The following is a 26,147-nucleotide window of genomic DNA, read 5'->3' on the forward strand; positions in this document are numbered from 1 at the left end:
CATTCTTAGTAAATCCTAGCCACCATACCATGTGAATAGTCTGAAGAATTCTAGTAATTGAGAACTGTCAAATTGTGACCTGGATGAACCCCATGAGGTGCTCAGTCAAGTCACTATGACACAGCCAAACTAGGAACCCAACACAGGCCATCTGGTAGACCCCAGGAAACCAAGAAGCTTGAATCTGTTCTTATGCTGTCATTCCTATGGCATTTCTCTGCGGTGATAGGATGAGGCAATTTTCTCCCTGGTATTAAGGGGACAGCTGGTTTGGCCTGAATGTTACTTGGCACTAGGGCTCCTTGGCAGGGCAAAGTGGCCAATTGTTTCTCTTCTATGTTCATTGGATATGTATCATGCCTACTACTGAGACCACTGTTGAACAATAATCAACAGTTAAAGGTAATTTTCTCCCATGGTCACATACATCAGATTCTCCTTTAGAATCAGATGATGATGGTGACTTTTTTTTAATCTAGAGTCATTTAAACACTAATTTTTCAAGATATGATAAGAATATTCTGAAAAGCTTCCTGAACAGTACATTCTAACTTTTTAAATAATGTAGGCATTAATTAGACCAGTTCACTCTTCCTTCTTATATGTGCCATACCGTGGAAACTGCTTTCACTACCACTAACACTGCCCGGGCTGTCCTTGGATTGCTAAATGGCATATAAGGACTGGGGGTGGGCAAAAATAACATGAAATAGGATCTAGAGTCACGCAATTAGGGAAACCACTGCCCTGCTCAGTTTAACTGTCTTGATCTCTTCAGGTCAGAGGGAGGCTGCTGGTCTCTAGAGACCTACCAATCCTTGAAGCCTAGAAATTTTGTGGATGCACTTACCTGGAACTCACCACAACCTAGGGTCTGTTAAAGTTGTCATCAGGACCTCAAGCTTTCAGATAGCTAATGTAAGGCACACATACTGGGAGGCTAAAAACTTTCTGATTCCATACTTTCAATATTCCATCCCCCTGATTCAGGATGGAACCATTTGATAAAAAAAAAGGGAACCCTTTAAATATCAGTGTTGAGTTAAAACTGAAGCATTCCATTTCTGCTCTCACTGATTTGGGGAGTAAGCAGAAGGGCTGTGGAATCAAATTCACGTAAGGGAATCAACACTTGTTGATCTTCCCGAGAGCACTGAAGGAAAGCAGCACTGTTGCCTCATAGCTGAAACACATCTGTAATAGCCAAGCCTTTTAGTATCTCCTTACCAACATACCAATGGAGCCCCAGGCCAAAAATGAGAAGCTGGGTGTTCCCAATGGTTAGGGCTTTAAGTGAAAGGCCAGGATGCTTCATCTTAATTTGCCAGTGTCAGTTTCTCCTTGGAATCTAGAAACTTCTACAATGAAAGTGAGGGTTCTGACTCTCCAAAGGTGAGAAGATTGTTTATGTTGGCCTTCGGTCATGAGCACCTGCTCCACCTGCCTCTAGCCAGCTGGTTTTAAAGTGGTCACAGGGTTTAGGTTGGAAAAAAGTCCAAAACCTGCAGCAACTAATAGTAGATGGAAAATCAATTGTTCCAGACCAAGGTAAAAGCACTCATATCAGACCCTGACAAACAAGTTCGGTCCCTGAATCCCACCTTTAGCCAGATGGGTGCAGTAATACTCATCTATAATCCTGGCATTCCTACAGTGAGATGGGAGGCAGATACAAGATCCAAAATCAACGGGCTAGCTGGCTTAGGATACAGAGAACAGGGCAGAACAAACAACAGATCATCATCGTCGTCGTCGTCGTCGTCGTCGTCGTCGTCGTCGTCGTCGTCGTCGTCGTCGTCGTCGTCGTCCTGCCTCAACAAGGCAGAAGGAAAGAATCTACCATGGAAAGAATTTCCTCTGACCTTCACAAACATGTTGTGGCATAGTCAGACAAATGCACACATAAAACATACACACACACACACACACACACACACACACACACACACACACACACACCCTACTTCGAGAATGAATGGATAAACGAACAAACAAATAAATCAATAAATATTTTTTAAAGAAGAAGCTTCAAAGTATTGAAAATTTTCCAAAGCCCAAGAATTAAAATAGGCAAAGTCACATGCTAAAGGTGACCTGACCTACAAGGCAAGATGTTCCAGGAACTAAGCTGATTGCTGTTGGATCCCTGGAGGCAAAGTCAGGACAGAGGTCACTGGGGGATGAAACACAGCTATGGTGACAAAAGAAGCAGGCACTTCTCACATAAGGTTTCAGAAAACTTACTCTTCCTGGGAAGCAGGACAAGAAATGTTGAGGTGTTTGACAGCAAATGGTACAGAATGGGGGAGAGGCATGAGAAAAATGCCAGTACAGAAAACAACCAAAGACCAGAAAGAAAGTGCACAGAAAAGGAAGAAAGCGCGAGAAGTGAGGGGTACAGTGGTTAGAAAAGAAAACTGCATCCCACAAGGTAGCCACAAGCACAGGGAAAGCAAGGACACTTAGTCATTCAGTCAACTACAGTCATCCTCAACCAGGTCAGCCACTCAATGGGAATAGTGGCTGGCCTTCCAAGTCATTATTCTAGATTCTAGAACTCTGGGAGTAAACAAAGCAAGTTCCTGATGAAGTGGAGTTTACACCCCACTGTCTGGGTCAGAGAACTATAGTTTGTATTCATTATTTTTCTGTCACTGTGACAGAATACCAGACAGAAACAATTTAAAGAAGGAAGCATTTATTTTAGATCATGGTTTTAGGGGATACAGTCTGTCATGGTCAGTAAATCAGGATGGCAGGAGTGTGAGGCCCCTAGATACATTGCATCCCAGCCAGGAAGCAGAGAAGAATGGATATTGGCACTCTATTCCCTTTATCCTTTTTATCCTGCTCAAGACCCCAATCCATGAAATGGCGCCACCCACATTATAAATCTCTCACAGACATGACCAGAGATTTCTCTTCTCATCCTTAGCATGACTGGTTCCACCCTGGTGCTCCTGAGAGATGGGAGACAAGGAATAACCTCCTTCATCCAGGCTCACATTTTCAAAAAGCATCACCAGTAACCTGGGAGAGAGGAATCTAAGAATAACACTGAGTTGAAAGGATACCTTTGGGGAGTCCAAATAAGACTGAATCTGTGTGGTAAGGTTTGGGCCAGAAAGGAGACAGTGGACTGAGGAACTTTAACACGACCTAGCCTACTCCCCACTCCAAGCACTCTTCCTAGGACAGAGATATGAAGTGAAGAAAGAGAGCTGAGGACGTGTCTAATATTCAAAGGAGAGCATAACCCCTTGCCATCTTTCTTCGCCTACTAGGAAGTCACTGGTCAAGTCTATTCTGCATCCTCCCCTAAGCACAGCCTCTTAGCAGCTTTCCAGAGAGAATCACATGTGTCCTTTCTAAAGTGAAAACCATGCTCTATGCAAGGGAGGAGATCCAGCCACCTCCCTCTAGGGAAATGATCAGATGGGAGTGGGCAAGTACGTACAAGGCTGAGACACATCCGGGTACTGTCACACACTTACTGAAATAAACCAAATGGGGCTGTTTATGGAAAGGTCTTTGACCTGGATGTGCCCCCTACTCACTGTTTGAATATTCAGAGATGTTCTTGGGTTAAAAAGAAAATCTCCCTGAAGAATTGAGGCTAGAGACTATCTTGTATCCAAATCTTAATATGTTTCTTTTTTTAAACTAACTCCTTTTCTTACCCTATACCTCAGCTACAGAAAATACAAATGGGATGTTCTGAATGGTGAGTGTCAAAACAGAAGCCCTACATGTCTGGACACAGCTTGGGAACCACAGGAAGAGAGCACATGAAATTAGCCAGGGGTCAGCTAGATGCAAGATTAAGGAAGCAGGGCTTGGGGAAGAGTGAGGGGCTCTGAAATTGAGGAATAGAAGAGAAGGGTGAGATTTATGAATGCCAACCTGGACTCTAAGCAGAAACAGGATCCTTGAAGGAACCTCTCAAATCACTTTAATACCTTCATGTTCAAAGAGCCTATGGGGTGTGTTGTTGCTGTTGTTAGCTGTAAATTCTTCAAATAAGGAAAATACCTCCCCCTATCTAGCTGGTTTGTTTGTAATGAACTCTCCAGATGAGGTGGATTTTGCCATTTGCAGTTCATCTCTGTTTGCCATTGGACATTAAGCCCAGGAAAAGGCAAAGATTTGTAAAAATTAGTTGTCTTAATCACATTGCTGTCACCATGAGAAATATTGGACAGTATATATGCATTGGAATGCAAAGTAAATTGTCCCCAAGAATTGACCATGTTTCCACAAAGCCAGTAATCATGTTAACATAGACCACTTTACCTGCTCTCGGATGAAGTTTGAAAAGCTTGAGTCTAACTGAGCCTTTCCCTAACCACTCATCTCACTTATCATGTATACCATTCTCCTTCCAAGAAATGTGCTAGTCTAGGAGATCCCGAGATTCCATGAAGTTAGACTTGAAATGTCAAGTCCCAGCCCTGCCACAGACTACCTGAGTGACCTTGGTTGAGTTACTCAACCTTATTAAGTGACAGGGTGTTTGGGATTTTTGTTTGTTTTGGTTTGGTTTTTTTGCTACAATAGAAATATTCATATTAAGCCTGTAACTAGTTATGTGATCACGTGCTTATGTGAAGGTACATATATGTGTTTAGATGCATATGCATGTGTATATGCTTGCATGTGTGTGTGTATGAGTGTGAAGATCAAAGGACAACTCCAGGTCGTATTCCTGAGGCACTATCCATTTTGTGTAGGAATGGGAAACAAGTTCTCTCACTGGCCTAGAACGTACTAAGTAGGCAAGGTTGGTTGACCAGAAAGCTTCAAGAATCTACCTCTCAGTGCTGGGATGAGCACTGACACATGCCATCCATCACATCTGTGTTGTTTTATGTGAGTTCTGGCAACCAAAGTCAGGTCTTCAGGCTTGCAAGGCAAGCGTTTTACTGATTGAGCCGTTTCCCCAGCCCAGAAGTCATATAACTCTCACTCTTATTGATAGTTAAATTATATGCAAAAAGTTAATCACACTGCCTAACTCAAGACATAATTAGTAACTCAAACCTTTGTTTTAATGATTAGACAGCACTAAAAACTTTGAACCGAAAGTATAAAACTTCTTCAGCTACATGGTTTTCCATAGTAAACACTTGTCAACTCATGTGTGTATGTGTGTGTTTGTTTTTGTGTGTATGTGCATGAGTGCTCACATGTCTGTGTGTGTGTATGTGTGATTTCTTTGAGACTCATTGAACTTGACAAGAATTGTGCTTCCGTGATAAATGTTCTCACCAACTATACCCCATTCTGTGTGTTTTGACTTCCACGGCATGTAAGTTTTACCTCTGGTTGAACTCAGAATACTGTTGGCTGGAGTCATCTATAAGAGCATCCAGTACGCGTGTTAAGAATCCCGACTCTATGAGTTTTCAGCTTAAAAGGAAGAGAAAGAAAGAAAATAAAGATCATACTCTTCCCAGCATGGATAGAGAAGGTGGCCCATGAAATCCCACCCTTAGCTTCGGACATTTCAGCAACTGATGGCTGCTGGAAGAGACAAGAGTATTGGTCATCTTCAGGAACACAGCCCCTGACAGACTGCCCCTGCTCCAGTGCACATTCACGTGCTCCGTGAGGTATAGGAGGAGCACATGGAGATGAGAGGGGAAAGTGGAGAGCATAGGGGAGGAGCTGGAGGGAAGGAAGTGTGAGCAGATTTTATCCAAACACACTACATGCATAGTGGGACCTTCTCCAGCAATAAAGTAAGATAATAGTACTAAAGACTAAAGGCTGAAAGGAAGGAAAACAATGTGAGGCCTTGAGGAAAACATTCATTCCACCTTCCTCTTTGTTTGAAAAGAAAATCTGAAGCCCACAGGTGTAATAAAACGTCCCCCAAGCCACTCACCTGAATGGACAAAGAACTATTACAGGAAGCAGGTGGGGAAAGGAGACCAGCTCAGGCATGAAATGTGGAACAGGGTGGGAGGACTGTGAAACTATCCTTCAAACCTGACTGAAAGGAATGAAGAGGAACATTTTGGGGGTTCATAATTTATACAGTGCATTTTGGGGGTACATGATTCATACAATGCCTTTTCAAGGAAGTAATAAGTGTTAGGAATGGGAGCTGGGCATTCTAGACCCTATGCTCACAAAGGATAGGATAGGGTAATCACAGCTTTCTCCCCTCATTCAGAGTCTATCTATGTAGTCCTGGCTAGCCAGTCTTGGGATTCCTTCCACAGACCAGGCTGACCTCAAAGTCTGCCTTCAGAGTGCTAGGATTAAAGGCATGCACTACCACACTTGGCTAGCGTCATCACATTTTAATGTGATGTGGGTTTGGGTGTACCCCCACTTTATTTTATCACTCAGGCAAAGCTGAGTGTTTAGACTCTACCAAAATGTGATGCCACAGTCTATAAAGCTCTGAGGAAGCTTACAGATGATTCCCTACAACTGAGAGAGGGAGCTGCTACAACCCTATCTGTGTGAAATGGTCTTTGAAAACCTAGCAAAGGAGTACCAGCCAGTATGAGACATTCACTTGCATCTGGAAGCTTTTGAAACTTTTTATAAATATAAAAAAATATGTGTGTTGTTTGTGGTTCTAACCGATCGGCCTCTGGACTTGCCAAACATATGTGTAACTCTTTGCGTTCTCTTTCAGGGTCTTTCTTCCCGGATTTCAAGCCTTCGGAAACCGTTTTTAAAATAGTATTTTGGCTCGGGTATCTAAATAGTTGCATCAACCCTATCATATACCCATGCTCCAGCCAGGAGTTCAAGAAAGCCTTTCAGAATGTCCTGCGAATCCAGTGTCTTCGCAGAAGGCAGTCTTCCAAGCATGCCCTGGGCTATACCCTGCACCCGCCCAGCCAGGCTCTAGAGGGACAGCACAGAGACATGGTGCGTATCCCGGTGGGCTCGGGAGAGACTTTCTATAAGATCTCCAAGACAGATGGAGTCTGTGAATGGAAGTTTTTCTCTTCCATGCCCCAGGGATCGGCCAGGATTACAGTGCCAAAGGACCAATCTGCCTGTACCACAGCCCGGGTGAGAAGTAAAAGCTTTTTGCAGGTCTGCTGCTGTGTGGGGTCCTCGGCCCCGCGCCCTGAAGAAAATCACCAAGTTCCAACCATTAAGATCCACACCATCTCCCTCGGTGAAAACGGGGAGGAAGTCTAGAGGATGGGAAAGGTCACAGGAAAAGGGAGAACACTAGGTACTGCTGATTTTCCCACTCGGAAGGCCAGGACCATTCAACAGGGGAAAGGGGAGAAGGAGGATGCCAGTTTATCAGGCGAGTGGGTAGAGCACAAGGGAAGAGGCAGGACGTAGGGTAACTGACCGCTTCTAAGTGATGAGAGGCCCATTTCCCTCAGTCGTTCTCTGATCCTGCTTTCCACTACTGACCCTTTCAACAAGAAATACCATGGGAAAGAAAATTTCATACACAATCCAAAAGACTATAAATACAGGATGATGATTTCATTGTGAATATTTTGAGCACACACTCTAAGTTTGGAGCTATTTCTTGATGGAAGGGAGGGGATTTTATTTTCAGGCTGAACCTACTGGCGACTACATTTGACATTTATGGAGAGGGGACCTAACAGAAAGGGGTGTAAGGTAATGGCCAGCATGCTTTTACAGCAAGTTTAGAAACACCCCATATTCTCAGCTTGGGTGAACCTGGAAGTGTGGGTGGTGGTGGTGGTGGTGGTGGTGGTGGTGGTGGTGGTGGTGGTGGTGGTGATGGTGGCCGTGCTTCTCAGTGGTTGCTCTCTGATTGGTTCCTTATCCCCATTTGAAACTGGGGTGCATTTTCCACTCTTGGATCTGAGGAGTGAGGCCAGGACTAATCAAGGACAGCACACTTTTACCAAGACAATAAGGCATGCCTGAGGCAGCAGTTCTAAGACCTGGTGGTGAAGGAAGGCTCCTTCTTTTATCTCCATAAAGAGCAAGAGGCTGGAATGGGATGGACACTGACATTCAGGCTAATGCCCTGCTTAATCTTTGATGTGATAAGCAATTCGCCTTTTTCAGAACTTCATAATGGGATGGCAGAATGCTGGCTTCCTTTCCTCCCACTCCCTTCACTACAGTGTATTGAATGGAGTTCACTTGTGGCATGTAGAATGAGACTTAGGGTCCAGATGCACCACCGCCTGAGCTTCCAAACATATTGAGGCCTATCCTCAAACACTTAAACTCATTGCCAAACAACTGCCCAAATAGATTTCTACGTTTTGCAAAACCTGTGAAGATGTGCTTTTTTTTTAAAACCAAATCCTTGCATTCTTTGTGTTCCAGATTATTACAAGTGGTGCCTATTAATCACATGTAATAACTAAAATATGCCTACCATTCTACCATAAGAATTGTAAGATAAGGTTTATGGCTGTGGCAGCAACTCTAACAAGAATCACAACTACCAATGTTTTCTTATAATTTCTTGCCCCACTCACCTGATTTCTTCTAAGAGCTTCAGAGCAGGTTGAAGCTACCATGAAACCTTCACAATGAGGCTCCTGACCTTTACACCTTTCCTTTCCTCCTTATATCAAACGAACTCTTTTCTACCAGCCTTTCTAAGGGCAGGTCTCTACCCACGTTGCAGTGGAGGAACTGTTAGCATGTGGCTCTGGGTGTTGTGGTTGCTTGTCTTGGAACTTTGACTATGACCTGCTTCCTCTACCTTTTCCTGGATTCTGTCTTCCTATTGGCTGGCTAGGTCATTACTCAGCCTTGTGTTCTGAACTTGGCTTCTGCTACTGAGAAGTTGGCTAGGATTCTACCAACTCTTGGGCTCTCTGCATAGCTCTTAACAACTCTAACAGATGTGGGTGTGTTGATATCTGGAGAGAACTCCAGAATGCAAACCTGTCTCGTCTTCTCTATAGGCTTCATTGTTCAGAATATCATCCTTCTAAATCTAAATTCTAAAGCCCACTCTTGACCATGTCACCCCCTCATAGAAGGGCCTCCTTACGGGAAGAGGAATCTTAGCTTTTTTCAGCAGAGTACCATTCCGTGTTACCAGTCATCTTTAAATCCCTTGATAATAAAATGTAAATGTTAACAGTGAGAAAGCTTAGGCACACTGAAAAGCCACCCACCATTGGTGCCATTTCTAATCAGAGAAAAGGAAAAAACAACTAGAAAATGAGTTGTCAGATACAGCCTTGACAAGCATACACTTGTAAAGGTATCCATAAACAATCGCCTGCACACTGCCGGCATCCCTCCATCCGAGGAGGCGAGTACCTAACAGCTTGTTCACTCCACAGCAGGATACACTGGATAGAAGCGCACCAACTTTATAAGAAATTGATAACGCCACCGTAGTGTCAAACACAGGGTAAACAACTTAGAAGTGGACTTGCATTTTCATCATCCACCAGAAATGTCTGTACTGTTGAGTGTGCCAAAAACCGAAGTGGTTGCGGCCAAACAAATGATTGTCGTATTTATATTCACGTGTTTACTGCTTCTATTTGGAGTTTGAGGAATTTACCCAGAGTAACCCCAGTTAAAATGTCCTCTTCTGTGTGTTCTATAAAACCATTGCTTTCGGGTTGTCTCTATGTCACAAAATCAATCCGACACTGCAGTAGGGAATTTGAGTCCCATCTTAGATTCAAACCCTGTATATGAAGAAGGACCTTGGATCTCTTTGGTCAAAAAAATCTCTCCAGAGCATCAGAGATGTCACTCAGTTGCTAGAGTGCTTGCCTCCTGGACACTTGACCAGCAGGACCTAAAACCTGAGTAGTGGCTCATGACTATAAACTCAGCTTTCAGGAAGTGCAAATAGGGGGATCAAGAGTTCAAGGTCATCCTTGAATACTTAGTAAGTTTGAGCCAGCCTAGACTACTCAAGACACACACAAACACACACACACACACACAGAGAGAGAGAGAGAGAGAGAGAGAGGACAGAGGGGGTGGGGAGGGAGGAAGAGAGAGAGAGAGAGAGGACAGAGGGGGGTGGGGAGGGAGGAAGAGAGAGAGAGAGAGAGAGAGAGAGAGAGAGAGAGAGAAGGCTATATCCGCTGTGAGAAAAGCACTTTTCTTTTCATAGCCTCATCTATGAATGCTTCTGCATGAAATCACTCTTCGTTTAACAAACTTTGCAGAGCACCAAGGCTTCTGAGCCTCCTCCTGATTGCTAGTCATGGTTTATATGAACACCTAGGAAGAATGCCTCTTCAAAAACACACACAAACAAGTGTAACATTCATTCTCAATCACCTGCATTCCAACTTTTATTTTACAACTTAGCAAGAACAGAAGAGCTAGAGGCATTCCACTAGGAACTGCAGAGCATGGACTGGGCTCATAATTTTCATATATGCCAATCAGAGTGGAAGGCTCAGAATGCTGCTCTCCAGGTAGCCAGAGACTGTGGTTAATTTTGACGACAGGCCATTGGTAAGCAGCTGTGCATCTTAGTTTGCTTCCTTTTCTATATGAACCACCATGAAGACCTCCTAGACCAGCAGGTTTTGGGGTAAAAGCCTGGGGAGCAAAACTATTTTAGGAACCATTTTCTTGAGCAGGTAATTGTTCATGTGTTAATCACCACTCCGTAATCACCGCTAACAAACATTCCTAATTGCTTCTGGGGAGAGCTCTGTCCCCATCCTCTTGCCAAAATATGAGGCTGCCTCTTCGATGAATGCCTGCTGACTTAATTAGGGAAGAGATTGGCTCATCTGCAAAGGGAAAGCGAACAGGTGGATGTTCAAGCAAGCAGATGAAAGGCAAGTGAAAACCAGGGAGACAAGACAAGACAGGTAGCAGATCCGCAGGCCTCAGATATACTCACTATCACTGTGGTCTCTTTTTTTACACTACCAGGGCTTTTATCCATGAAGCCACCTGTGCGACAGAGCCCAGTTGGAACACTTCACCTGCTCTGGGCTGACAAACTAATGCTGAGGAGCTGTGCTGAGGCCACATCTTCCAAAAGCCATGGCAACAGTGGCCTCCCGCCCTCCAAGGTCCCCGCAAGATGAAGGAGTGGACATGACTGTTGGGGGCCTGGGTTGGGAAGCAAGCTAGGATTTCAGCAGACAATGCCCGCCCCAGGGAAAGGTGCCATTGGTAGGATCTCCTTCATGTTTCCCAGACCTATGGCATAAGGGTGAGCTGAGAAAGAGGCTTACCTGCTCTCTGCAGAGAATGTCATGGTTCAAAACACCACTGCTGAACTTACAAAGGCCTTAGGAATGGCAGGGAGCACTGAAGGGAAGATTGACCATAGCTGTGGCTCAAAGCAGAGAGGTTTAGTTATGCTTTTCCTTGACTGATAAGCAAGGAACTGCCCTGAAACTGGAGGTTTGGATTTGGGAGTTCTTGCCATACTGTCCCTGTAGCTCACGCAGAGCCATCTCACTTAAGGCTGGAGGTGATGATTTGTTAAGTCGTGAAAATACAGATTTAGGTGAAAAAAATCCTAGCACAACTTAGCACTGCATTTAGAGAAAAGAATATGATGAGCATCCTGGTCTACAAAACAGGGTGAGTAAAATGAGTGTCTGTGGAAGTCATGGGGAATGAAGGCTGAAATCCCAATATGAATTTAAGTTTATGTGTATCGCCACATACTTACCCAGGTCATTCCAGTGTGGGAGAAGGAATAGAAAGGAAGGTTTTGTTGTTTTTTTTAATCTACTTTTGGTGTGTGAAGAAATAGAAGTTATGAGTCAAGGACGTCTTTGAATGCTCTCATATTCAATCTGTATTAGTGATGCTTCCGTGTCCCCCAGAGTTCGCTGTGTATTTTGACTCACTGACTTTCCTAGTGAGCTTCTTCAGTTCCAACTTGTAACCCCAGCTCAGTCTGGACCTTCTGCCCTCTTGTCCTGGCCAACAATTGGGAAGAGCCTGTAGTTCATGGCCACCCATTCTTGCTTTCCTGGCTAACAGACAGGCATGAATCACTTTGTTCTTTCTCCATAGATAAGCTGCTACCAAACCAGGGAAATTGTCAGGACAATCATTGCTTTTCTCAATAGGGTGACATGTAATGACAAGCCAACTGTCACTGTCACTGTGAGGTCCTTAAGAACACAAAGGCCTCAAAGGGAACCTGTGGGCCTTTGGGCATACTCTGACCAGCAGCCCCAGATGGCCACTCTTCATTGTACCACCCTGGTGTGAAACCAAAGAGAGGTGATAATAGTCCCCAGTGTATGAGGTGGCAAGGTGGTGGTTTCATCTATTCGGAAGTGAAAATGTGCTTTTCCAAGAGACATTGTTACAAAATGGGGTGGGGGTTGTTCCTAGAGAAACCAAAAGTAAATAAATAAACACCTGTTTTATGTATACTAGGAGTTGGCCAACTGTTTCCATAAATGGCTAGATGGTAAACATTTTAGGTATGGTGAACTATATGATCTCTGTTTTGGATCTTTTCGAGGGAAAATCCTTTAAAAATATAGACCATCATTAACTCAAAAGACAGCAAGGAGTGTCCCAGGTTTATCCCATGGGCCACAACTTTTCTTCCCTGATTCACACCACCACCAGTTGGTTATAGAGCCAATACTTGTGAACTCCAGCTGTAGGTGGTGAGCATGCTTTTATCAGGAGGTCACTAACCTAACATACCCACTGGAATAAATCAACATTCCCAACCTGTGTGAGTGGTTACATTACGCAGCAGGTTCAGAACTTCATGATTGCCCATCAGGTGGGAGTAGCAGAGAAAAGCACCTGCCAGTTCCACATTGAATCCTACCACAAAGGCAGGTCAGCAGAAAGTGCCATGAGGGAGGAGTCTTCAAGGTTAGGAGGTAACTTCCCCCATGACATATATACAAAACTAACCCTAACCCCAACATCAATGCCAACCTTAAACATGAAACCTAACACCGATCCCAACCCTGATCCTAACTTTAATACAAAACGTAACCCTGACCATGACATTGACCCTGACACTGAACTTGACCAAAAGCCCAGCCACAACCACAAATCTAACCCTAATCCTACCCTAAGCTTAACCCTAAACCTACCCCTATCCCTATCCCTAACCCTAACCCTATCGCTAACCCTAAACCTACCCCTGTCCCTAACCCTAACCCTAAGCTTAACCCTAACCCTACCCCTGTCCCTAACCCTAACCCTAAGCTTAACCCTAAACCTAACCCTAGCCCTAACCCTAGCCCTAACCTTAACCCTAAACCTACCCCTGTCCCTACCCCTAACCCCAACCCTACCCTGACCCTGAGCTGCTGCTTGGAAAGATTTCTGAAGGACATCTGAGAGAACTCTCATGCTCTGGACATCTTTCCCAAGCTCTCGAAGTCAGCTTTGATTCTCCCTCGTCATCTTGTGTCTCTGGCTTTTGTCTTTTTTTTTCCTTATAAACCTTCCCTCTCAAGAGTTCCTTAAAGCCTGTCGAGGCCTTGATACATGAGACTCAGTTTCCCCTTTACCTTGAGCGATGACTAATCCATCAGGAAGCATATCCCAGGCTAATGATCCACAGGGATGCTGTTTTCTCCAAGGCTCTGTTCCTTGCTCCTCCCAACACACATAGTCCATGTGCATCTGGGACTTGGGATTGTCCTTTTCATGGACCCTGCCCTTGAACTTGAAGGAAAATTTCCACTCTGGAGAGTCTTCCCCCACATGTGTTCCAGTCTTTGCCGGGAGTTTCAGCCTTTATATCCCTGTGTTCATTTATCAGGTGCATTTCCACCCAATTCTGCAGGCTCGCTCGGCTTCCAGAGCATTTACTGTTTTCCTTACCGTACTGGATGCTAGAAGTACAAAATCAAGGCATTGGGTTGTTTCTTCTTCACTGCGTCTTGACCTCCCCCTGAATTTTCATGTGGTCTTTTCTCTGTGTGTACACAAGTCCCTGTGAGAATATCTACTTCTTACAAGGACACTGGTCATATTGCATTAAGATCTGTCCCCCATGACCTCACTGCACCTTAATTATCTTTCGAAAGACTATTTCCAAATACAGTCACATTGTGAGGTGAAAAAAAAAGTTCAAATTGAAGTGGGAATTTAGGAGGCATTCAGTTCAACTCATGAGATCCCACATATTCTCTCTTTTGTTCTCATGCCAAAAGAATTTTAAAAAAATATTCATAATCCTTTACCAGGATAGGAAGTTCAAATTCAGCCCTTTCTGTTTATCCTCTACCCTGGCAAGTTTTTATGCCAATTGTCTGCAAAAATGTATTTAGCAACTAATTATGCACTTGCTTGTATTCTTAAAACTCTTAATACTTAGAGTATTTTGAGAGGTACCTCATAAACATTGATCTTATGTGGGTTCTGACAGGACAGGGACAGTCACTCAGTACTGTCACTCAGTACACCACAATACCCCTGAGAGAGGAAAGCCTTCCACCCCCAGCCAGGCAAGGAGGTAGAGGAGAAGAAATGGCTGGGAGAACAAATCAACAAGAACTTGGAAGGGCCAGAGCAATGGTTGGAGACCTGGAGGTTTCTAGAGATTTCATAACTTTATACACCAGCTGTGGGGAATCCCAAGCTGGCACATGGTCCTGGGTGAGGTGGGCATTTGATCTCCATGAGAAACATCAGCACCCAAGAAAGCAGAACCCCAGCATGCAATGGGGCAGTCCCTTGACCACACAGTTGGAGTGAGGCAGAAAGTGGGAAGAAAGATGAATGGCAGCCTCAGTCCTGAGAACTGGGTCAGTAGGGCCCCATGGGAACAATGTGATCACCCCAGGTCCCATCTATCAAAATAACCAGAACAAAGGTCACGATGGCCACTCCTGCTGAAAGAAATTTCACTTAAGACCTCTGAGGATCCCTTCTCTTCACTACTTCCCAAACCTCCCAGAACCCTAGTGATGTGCTTTGCCCTTCTTCAGGGCCATTGAGCACCTCACCCTGTCTACATCACCTCGTGAAATTCTACTTCTGCTTCATCATCTACCCCAGCCCTTATGGTAGACAGATTTACTGTCCCCACAGTCTCACTGTGACAAGCATAGAACAATGTCTTCTCCTCTGTCCTGATTCCTGTCAAGAAGTGGAGATCATCCATCCTCATTAGGAAGCCTCTGCTCCTCCACAGCATGGCGTCCTCCTCTCTGCTTTCCTTACACTGAGCTGTGCTTTGGTTTCCTGCCCTCATCCCACCCCAAGCCTCTCAGGCAGGAAATATCTCTGGTCTCACTCTCTCTGTCACAGTGCGGTGCCATGACATGTTTAACATTAGTCCAATCTAGAAGTGAAGAAAGGAGAATGTATTGTGGAATCAAAACCTACAGAAGTATTTAGAGGCAGAAGTCAACCCAAAATAAGTCTGAATATGTGGGTCTCTGTCTTGATGTGTCCCTAAAGATGTCTGGTGTGTTGTTATTGTTATTGTTGTTGTTGTTGTTGCTGCTGTTGCTGTTGTTTTCTCCTCTCTGATCAAAATCTGAGTATAGGATTATGACTTCTCAGCATGCAGTGTCTCCCCTTCCTGGTCCCTGTGTCATAACAGAAGTGACAGTGGTTGTAAGAAGCAGAGGCATGGGGTACATTAACAAACAGCAAGATGCCTGTGAGCCGCAACTTTCTACTACAGAAGAGGTGCTCAAATATCAGCTGATAACATAGGAAGGCTGTTAAAAAGGATGGCCTGCAAATACTTAGTAACCATTCATTGTCAGTTTTCTGCAAACTTGTTTTTGGTTTGTTTGTTTGTTTATTTGTTTGTTTGTTTGTTTTAAAAATGAAATCCGTATTAATTTAATTAAAAGGTAAAGCCCTTGCTTGCTCTCACCTCCATTCTAGCAGCCAGCCTGACTCCTGCCTTCCTAGGTTGAGTATTGCACCCAACCTTCATCCCTAACTTCAAGTGAGAGCAGGCAGTCTGCTAGAGCCACCCTGTCTCAGCTACAAAAGCCCAAATCAAAACGCATGCTTTCCTCATTAGATGTAAAGAAAAAGAAATTGCATTCTCTAGACCCAAGAAGTTACAAACAGCGTCCTTTCAGCTATATCCATAGTTACTTAACCCAAGATAGCAGATACCAACATCATCTCACTCCTTCCTTCCTGTGACTCTGATGCATGGTGCAGAAACGAGGCAGAAGTCATAAAAAGTAGATTGTTAGGTTCATGGGGGTAAGCCAACTGATAAAGTGTTTGCCTTGAAAGCATTGTGAAATCCCCAGAAGCCATGAAAGAAAATAGGTAGGAAAAACTGACAGAAAGGAAGGAAGAAATAAAGGAAAGAAAGGGACCATAGCTCATAGCATGGGGAGCAGACATGTGGATCCTGGAGCTGGCTGCCTTGCCAGCCTAGTCAATTCACTGAGTTCCAGGTAAATGTGAGAGAGTGTGCCTAAAAGACAAGATGGTCAGCTCTTGAGGGACATTTTCTGAGGTTTGTTTCTTGCCTACACACATATGCACACATAGCTATATTTTTAGAACACATGCTCCAGGCTAAACCCTTTAACACACTTTGAAATGATGACATACCAAGGGACAAGATTTTCTAGTCATATTATAAACGAAAGATTTTCACAGAAAGCTGGCACAAAGATTTGTGCGAATGGAGAGAGGGGAAGGTCTTCAGGGAGCTTGAGAAATAGAAGCCTGAGACTTGACCCACCCATTGCTCTGAAACGCTCTTGTGTGAACCTGACCCAGACTCAGCATGCTGAACCTTGACCCAGTTCCACCCAGACCCCAGCCCAGGAGGAAAGCCAAAATAATGCCATGATTGGGTATAAAGAAAGCTGTAGACAGGGCCATCAGTCCTGGGCTTTAGTGTGTCTCCTGTCTCGAGGTGACTCTGAGCAAGCTCCTTGACCTCTCAGGCCCCATACCTTCACCTGTGAAATGTAGGTGTGAGATGTGAACTCAGGAAGATGCCTCATGAGATGATAAAACCAACCAATCATGGTAGGCCTCTGCACACACCAGGGCACACCCTCTTTGTGTATTCCCCTCCCAGCTGTTCCCTACATGGGACGAGTGTTATTAAGGACCTGCAAGGCCTGACCATTCCACGTACAATTGAGAGATTAAGCCTTCCCTTTACCCTTCATCCCTCCTCAGGCTTCCTTCGGGATCACCAGCAGCCATGGATAACTTCTGTATTATTAGAAAGGAAGGCAGAAAGAAGCTGTACCATGCCTGGTGCTGCATTCTGAAACTCAGACTTGGGCTCAGTTATCTGTACCCTTTCCCCACTGTGCTATTTTCTGTGGATTAGAGATGCCTTTACCTGGACATTGCACTTTAACATTTTTTAAGTCAAACTCCCTAACCTACTTTGAAGATGCCCACCTGGCCAGGGACCGTCTAGGCAGAGTGGTGCTTGTGCTTTCCTCACCTACCAGCTGGGTACAGGACAAGTTTTACATTACGGAAGTGGCCCTGTGAAAGTCTTTACATGCATGGTGCACGTGTGTCTGTAAAACTGATGCCACAAGAAAGAAAACACGTTCTGAGTGCAGGACAAGGGACAAGGGATTGAACACAGAGCTTCAGTTTAAATTTGTCCAAGCAATGCCTGGCAACTATCAGAAGTAAATGTTTACAAGATGAACAGCCATTCCCAATTACTAGCAGGATCAGTTGGAGTTGGCATGGAATTGAGTGCCTGTCATGTGAGCTGTAGGTCACATGTTCTCCTCAGATATGACCATGGGCCCTTCAAAGAACCTCTGGGAACCTCTGGACAGGTGACTTAATGGGAAGGTCCACACTACTCATGGCTGAGCATGACTGGCACATTTGAGAGGCTGACTCTGGCTATCTCTTTGCCAACAGTCTCTCATGACTCCAGATCTCAAATTTGCTCTAAGCAGAAGGGAAAAGTCAGTTTCTGAGCTGAGGTTCTTGGCCCAACTGTGCTTCAGATAAACACAGCCCAGGGCTATTTCAGTTCTGGATTTTAGGGAGCAGCTGTGAGGTTAGAGAAAGAGCCAAGGGAAGAGCCTTGACCCAAGTGAATGTTTCTCTGAGTGCTTGGAGAGAGAAAGCACTCAAGGGTCAGGAGGACATCATGGGGCTGTCCCATTGATGGCAGACATGTATCTCAATTCTAAGAACCCTCTTCTCCAAGTTCTGACTCTAAAAATGAGTGTTTGGGATTCAGGGTAAAAATTACTACTTTGTAAAAAGAGAGAGTTGTGTTGCATTGATACCTGGTTGTCTAAAAGCAGATTATGGGAGCCAGCAAGATGGCTGAATATTTGCCACCAAGCCAGAAGATTTGAATTCAGTCCCTGGGATCCACACGGAGGTAGGGGGAGAACCAATTCCTTCAGTTGTTCTCTGACCTCCACACATGTGCTGTACCACACATGCAAAATAAATAAGTAAATGTAAAACAAAGAAAACTCATTTTAAAAAAATCATAATATGGTTCCCTAAAGGTCCACCTACCCTGCTTTTTATTGAAACATATGCCTATTACAGAAAGTCATATACCTATCTGTGACTGATATCCAATCTCCCCAAATTATCCTCTGTCCTTCTGAGATCACCTCAAGAGATGCTGAGTCCTGCCCAACATGTGGACATGTCCCTTGTCCAAGCATCACCTCACAGGGACACAAATCTCAGTCATGTCATAGCCTTCAACACTGGGACAAAAGCAGTTCAATATCATAAAGTGAGCGTGGATAACTTCCCCCAGTGGATTCATACAAGTTACAAACCAAAGGCTGAGGGTGGCCGGGCATGAATATGGTCTAAAGTTGATCCCCAGCACCATATACACACAAAAATAGCTAAACACTGAAGTCCCTTTAGTGTTCCTCAAACCCTAGCATATCCATAGAAATAGAGGGAAGCCAGCACACAAAACAAATCCCCACCTTCTTCCTGAGGAAGCTCCCACTGCATCCAGCTGTGGGCACCATCACTGATCTAGGATGTAGTACGGGCTTTCTAGGACCCAAGGAATGAAGAACAACAGTGACAGAGATAGTCTTCACCTTCAGGGCATCCATGCTCCATGGGGGGGAGGAACAAATTTGTGAGTGGAATAGTTCTGGAGGATCCTGTGATCCTTCAAAACTAACCACAAAATTAGGTTTCTCAAAAATATTATCCCTTCTGGATCCTGAAAGAAAAAGACAGTGAGTAATAAAGGAAGTTGCTCCCCAAAAGGAAGGAGTACACCAATGCTAGTCCACCCCAAGTATGGGCTGGGTTGCCCCCCCTTTGGTGTGCCAGGCAATTAACTATGGCAGCCCCTTGACTCAGCAAACCTCACTCCCCAAGTCCTGCAGGCAAACCACTCCTATTTTCCTCTCTCTCTCTCTCTCTCTCTCTCTCTCTCTCTCTCTCTGACAATGGAAAACTCACTGGACAAACCAGGACACAGCAAATGGTGGTCCAGTGGGACCACCATGTCTGATAATCAGAAAGCATTGGTTATCATTGGTTATCTAGTAGCCTGCATTTGTTCTCAAAGCTTTCTACAATGTTATAGTGAGATGACTATATAGAAAAATATCTAATTTCTTTTTCATTGTACATTTTCTCAAACATGAGGTATTTAATCCAAAAGAATAGCCAAAGGCTTGAGAAGGCTTAGTAAGGAAATTGTACAGAAGGCACTTCTGTGCTATTAAAAGTCGAGAAACTGTTATAGCAAGGAAACATTGTGCAATATGTTCAGAAATAAGGAGGGGTTTTTTATCTTGCAAAAAATACAGCAGTGAACTGCATGCATCACTAAAATGTCCCACTGGTTGCCTACCATGCCAGAGAGGAAGGGGCAGTAGCTGGTTCTGCCAGGACAAGTGTTCTGCCAATGGTGTTTGGTGATTATCACAAACTAAACACAGCCCAGGAAGTGGAGGAAAGAGCAATAAATCGAAGGACTTGGACTACACTTTTACAGTCTGCCAGCGCTCACCAACTTAATTTACTCAGACTAGGGAAAAGTGTGTCTCAGTAAACAAACTGAAGCTGCTGCTATTCCGACATGAACCCTGACATTTGCTGGCCTGATGCAGCTTTTCTACCTGTCTCTTCCTCAGAGCTGCTGCATACACACACACAAGACTTCCATGCTGCCAGAGACGCAGATGCGGGCTGCCTGGCTGGTTTCAGCTGCCATTATTCTCCTATAACCTTGGCGATTGGGATATGTAACATCCCCAGGAGGTACAGTTCCTAACTGCCCAGCGGTTGAGAGCTATGCCCACCAGTTCTAGGTTTGGTCTTTGGTCAGTGGAGTTAATGATTATGTTTCCTTCAATTAGTGTAAATCATGCTGAGCGTCTGGTATGTGCTCTATGCTCTATAAGGGAAAATTCCCTCCCATGTGAAAATAATGTATCCATGTGTGTGCATTGTTGTACTTGAATTGTGTGCACTGTTGTGTATTAATGCATATAGGCCACACTCAGACATCTACAATGGCTTCGAAGCTTTTGATTCCATTTAAATGGACTCCATGCCCTTGGCATGTGCTATGTAAGTGTTTATGAACTTTTTCCAGGCCCATTTATTTATGACGTGACATGGTAGACAATCGTGTTGGCTTTGTGTTCTTGTTTTTCAAGAAAATCAATGTACATACTACTAAGCAAGTGAATAAATTATTAAAATATAGATGTATGGCTCATGCCCACTGTTAAAAATAAATTTATCTTATTTGTTTCATAATATGTCTGCCACGATGATGAAAATTTATATGGTCCTTATACATATCGATGCCGTGTATTTAAGCTTTGTTCAATATTGATGAGTGTTCCCTAATAAAGTATTTTAAACCTCTTTCTCTAAATACACAAGGCCCTCACTATTCAGTTGTGCTGTGCTTTAATATGGCTGGTGATAAGTGGCGTGGGTAGCTGAGGCTAGGAAAGCTGTGTTTGGACGACATATGGGAGAATGGACGTGCAGTGTGTGTGCTGGCTGCAATCAAGGCACAGACCATATGACCTGTTCATCAGGCTTAGAGGGAGGCAGCAAGGAAAGGAAGTAATAAAAGTCAGATCTGGAGGTATTAAATGTATTCGAGGCAAATTGAGGGGCCAGTAGTCAGAAAAAATATGTGCGCAACCCAATCTGAGGAGAATCTCCTAGCGATTCCAATAAGAGATCATTTTCTGACCATGATGTCAGAACCTCGGAATCCTAGGGTTACACTTGAGCCCCATTCCCTCTAAAGGATCAGTTGCCATGACCAAATGAGCATGGCCCAGTGATGCAGAGATGGTTCAACATGCACAAACCAATACATGTAATACATCAGAGTAAAATATGCAAGGGCAGAAACCAGACGACCATCAGACAACAGATGCAGAAAGGTCTTTGAAGAAGTCTAAAATCCCTTCATGATAAAAACCTCAAAGAACCAGAAATGAAACAGAAAAAAAGCAGTGAATGGAAGGGGTTTACCTGGATATGACAAAGGCTTTTTATGTCAGACCTACAGTCAACAGTATAGTAGGTGGGGAAAACTACTAAGTTAGAAACAAGAGCAGGGTTTCCATCCTCTCTAGTCTCATTCTGTAGAATATCTGAAGTCTTATTAGAGAAATAGCATAAAAAAACAAATAAAAGGACCGCAAATAGGAAAGAAAGAATCCAAACGCTACTATAGGCAGATGATACAATCCCACATATAAGAGACCAAAAGATCCCACCAGAAAACTCTTAGATATGATAAACACTGCCAGTAAAATATCAGGGCACAAATTCAGCATACTGAAACCAGCAGCTTTCCTATATGATAACCTCAAAACATTCTTCTTGTAATACTATCCAAAAAAAAGTTACATATCACATATGCAACACACATATCCTTAAAACACACACACACACACACACACACACACACACACACACACACACGAGAAACATGCAACGTTGAGAAGAAACAAAGCCAGACCCGGACTGTCACAGTTGTACCTTCAGAACCATGTTTACAGAAGTAGCATGGTGCTGGGACAAAAGCAGACACATAAATCTGCAAAACAGAGGATCCAGCACTAATCCCACCCAAGTGTAGCCACCTTGCTCTTTACAAAGATGCCAAAACATACATTTAGTGAAAGACAGTCTTTCCCACCAGTAGTCCTGAGAAACATGTCTACATGTAGAAAAACAAACTAGTTCCTTCTCCATCATCCTGCACAGCATAGATTCCAAGCATATCTAAGACCTAGACCTCTCAAGCTATTAGAAACATCCCACAAATACATGTAGGAAAGAACTGCCTATGCTCAACAAGCAGGATTGCATGAAGTTAAAGACTTTCCAGCAGGGGGAAAGGTAATAAGTGAAGAGACAAACTACCAAGCGGGAGAAAACATTTATTAACAGCACTACAAACACAGCATTGACATCTAGTATTTAAAGACCTCAAAAAGCTGAATACCAAGAAAAATGAAGTTATCAATGCATGAGCTAAGGAACAGACCTGAAAAGATGAAATATAACAAGATATATAACCAAGAACCTTACTGCAGTGTGTGCTGGACAGATGATTCAGCAGTTAAGAGCACTGTCTGGGCTTCTGAAGGACCCGGCTTCAGTTTCCAGCACCTACACAGCAGCCCACAACTGTCCGTAGCTCCAGTTCCAAGGGATTCAAAGTCCTCCTTTAGCTTCTGTGGATACTGCATACATGAGGCGCACAGACATACATGCAGGCAAAACACCTGTGCTTATAAAAAATAAATCTCGTTTTAAAAAAAAACAAACATGGAAAATGTTCAACATCCTTAGTGAGTATGGAAACTCAAAGCTACACTGAGGTTCCATCCCTGGTCAGAACAGCTGCCAAGAAGACAACTATAACAGCAAGTACCAGTCCAGATGTGGGGAAAGAGGAAACCTTTTATACTGCTGGTGGCACAGCAAGCTAGCCAAACAACATGGAGATTCTTCGAAAAGCAAAAAGGCAGAACTACCATTTGGCTCTGCTATACCACTTCTGAGGAGGAAGGATGTTCAGTCATCATATCACAGAAATACTTGAGCCTCCATGCTCACTGCAGTACTAAGTCGGGAGTCAGCCAAGGTGTCCATCAACAATGGATAAAGGAAACTATATATATATAATGAAGTGTTATTCAACCATGAATAAAAGAATTAAGCTATTTGCCAGGGAATGGGTTTAACTTCAGATCATCACATCAGGCAAAATAAGCCACGTTCAGGAAAACAAATAATTCGTGCTTTCTCTCAGTTTTAAATCCTAGGTTTTATAGAGATACATAAACCCACTTATGAGAAAACAGAAGGAGCCTAGGGGTGGGGAAAAAGAGAATGTCAGGGCGGGGAGAAAAGGGAAGAAGGGAAGAGAAGACATGTGGGGTCAAAGCACATATTGTACTTGAAAGGATTCTTTATGAAGCCTACCACCACATATGCTCGCCAATAAAAAATTCTGAAGAAGAGCAAATCCTTTTTATCACACTCAATTCTTAAGGAATACTTCCGCAGGATATATGTCTGAGGTATTATACAGCACAGGTCCTATACCCCCACCCACACTGAATTTGTTAGTCTCTAAGGTTGAGTGATAATTCTATCCCTTTCCATTCTGATGTTAGCCAACATATTGAATGACTCTGTGAACCAGTGTTCCCAGACAGAGAGCAAATTCCAAGTCACTCTGCTGGCCAATTATCTCTCCTGTTTGTAAATGTAAATTGCTTCAAACAGAACTCACAAAGAATCACTGTTGTGTAGATGGGGGTGGGGGGATGCATTCTCTGTGCTCACTCCAGGCTTACTATTCTACTCTGATCCCGACAGACACTTATTTAAAACAAAATTCATGCACATGGAAAGCTAATCAATTAATTGAATTATCATGTTGGAGTTGAGATGTGCACTGGGGTCTGAACTGCACCCTTCTGCAAGGATCAAACGTGGACAGATGCCAATCAGTGACTTTCAGTTTTTACTCATTCTCTAGGAGAGCTGTCTCCCACATCCTGGGTGTCACTACAGAACCACTTGAATCTGACCTGCATGAATCTGAAATTTCCAGGGTTACAGAATGTTCAGATCCTTCCAAAATCCCTGTGTGGAAATCTAATTTCTAGTGTGAATGTGTTTGAGGATGAATGAAGCATTTGGAAGGTAACTGAGTCATGAGGGGAGAGCTCTCTTTCCTGGGATTCGTGGCCTAAGGAAAACCAAAGATAGAAGATGGTGGAAGGCATTGAAACGTGGGTAAACACCATCAAAGCATGGTGTGCACTGTGGAAATGCCCCAGGGACATGGCATTGATTAACTTACCCAACATTGTTTTGATGGTCAACTTGATGAGATTTAGGACCATCATAAACACAAACCTCTGGGCTTACCTATATCAGTATCGATTGGGTTAATTGAGATGGGATGAGTTACACTGAATGTGATGGTACCATTCCATGGGCCATCTTTCTCTACTTCCTGACTCTGATTGCAATGTGACCAGCTGTCCCCTGCCCCTGTCATGACATCCTCACCTTTGTAGACTGTACCCTTGAGCTGTGAGACAGAATAAGTCTTCCCTTCCTTAAGTTTTGTGCATGAGGGATTTTGTCCCATCCACATATAAAGTAACTAATGCACTTAGAATGTCTGAATAATTATAATAAATAATGTGTAGCCCCCCCCAATAAAAACAATGACCTCAGAAAACTGCCTCACCTCTTCTGTCTTATGGAATTACATCCAGAAGACCACCTACTAACCAGAGAGCAGGTCCCTAACACTGTGCTTCTGGGTAGCTCAGTTCCCACAATTTTCTGTTGAGGGGAAGCCACCAGTTTATACATTTTAAAATTTAACAACCCAGACTTAAACAAAAGAACACCCCAATGTCCTCATCCATCCAGTCCATAAGCAAGTCAAGGAGAAGCAAGTCTTAGTCATGCCTACTCTACAAGCATGGCTCTGACCATCGAGTAGCTAAGAGGGAATGCTAAAGGAAGGGTGGATGGGCTGGAGAGATGGCTCAGCCGTTAAAGGCTAGGCTCACAACCAAAAATAAAGGAAGGGTGGCATTCATATACTAAGACTGTGTGGTTTGAAGACAAGCCAGACTGTACCTTCCCCCTTGGTACAGGGGCACGGGAAATTTGAAAGGGCCAAGAGTGAGAGGAAAGTTAAGGATCTAAGGTCCTTCCCTTCTGTGCATGAAGGTGTAGATACACGGAGAGAAAAAACATCTCCCCCCCCCCATGTAAAAGCTGTCTGAGGATTTAAATGGAGAAGGCCCCATTCCATCAGCCTTCTGCCCTGTTCTCAGGAGGCAGCCATCGTTCTTATTAACTGACTCATCCAGCACACTTTGACTGAGCATCCCCTATATACCTGACTGATGTCATCAAAGCATCCATAAGAACAGTGTAGTGGGGGAAAGATATAGGTTGTGGCGTTTCCATGCTAGGCATCTTCAGAAATCGTCTGTGCACATTCAAATCCATAGCTCTTTTTGATCGCCTTATAAAAGCAGAGTGAGTCAGATCTCCTGATTGGTTGCCCCCAATGTGTTTTATAGGCCAGAGGCTGAATACATGGAGGTTTCTGGTTATCTTAGATGTTGTGTTTCTGTCTTCACAAACACACTGAGTTAAAGCCAAGTCCAGTCTCCTGCCCGTCGGGAAAACAACGGTTTAATATTGAGAGTCCTACGAAACGACTCTCGGAGCTTATTTTAGAGTTTCTAGCATTTTGAAGGGCCATAAACTTGTTTCAACAGTGTTGCCACTGCCCAAAATATTTCTGGAACTCTTCTGAGGTTGCCTTTGGAGCCAATTCATTTGTGGCGCTGCCCCCTGAAAGTTGGTTATTTACTTATGACCGCTTATAATACTAGCTTTGACCACAAACTTTTTTTTTCTCAAATGAGAAGTGTGAGCCTTCTGTTTGAGGGGAGGCTTCCAGGGCCTCTGTTGTTGGAGTCCACAAGTGGCCATTGCCAATGCATTGGCCAGATGACTCTGTCATCCTGTTAGCCAGATGCAAGTCACAGAGGTCAAATCACTATAAAAAGCTGTTCTGAATAAATTCACTGGGAAAAATTGGGTCAATGCTTTACACAGATTTTTTCCCCTTCATCTTGCTTTTTTCTTAGCTTTTTCCCTTTTTTATGTGTGTGTGTGTGTGTGTGTGTGTGTGTGTGTGTGTGTGTGTGTGTGTGTAAAACATAAGTTAGCTTAAAGTGTCACTCTTCAGATACCAT

The 26,147-nt window shown here is 43.8% G+C and overlaps 1 protein-coding gene across 7 annotated transcripts in view; it reads left to right on the plus strand.

The window, feature by feature from the left end:
* The window catches only part of Adra1a (adrenoceptor alpha 1A), a 105,587-nt gene extending 84,845 nt beyond the window's left edge, over window positions 1-20,742 (plus strand). The window contains exons 3-5 of one of the 7 annotated variants that reach the window (XM_087585471.1): window positions 6,653-6,891; window positions 6,985-7,207; window positions 10,852-12,321. In XM_087585471.1, coding sequence (XP_087441597.1) covers window positions 6,653-6,891; window positions 6,985-7,170 — 425 coding nt within the window. In that variant the 3' untranslated portion in view covers window positions 7,171-7,207; window positions 10,852-12,321. 7 annotated transcript variants of the gene reach the window in all.
* The last annotated feature ends 5,405 nt before the right edge of the window (window positions 20,743-26,147 follow it).

Source organism: Rattus norvegicus, chromosome 15 (genome assembly GCF_021556685.1).
Source record: "Rattus norvegicus strain SHRSP/BbbUtx chromosome 15, alternate assembly SHRSP_T2T, whole genome shotgun sequence".
Lineage (NCBI taxonomy): Eukaryota > Metazoa > Chordata > Mammalia > Rodentia > Muridae > Rattus > Rattus norvegicus.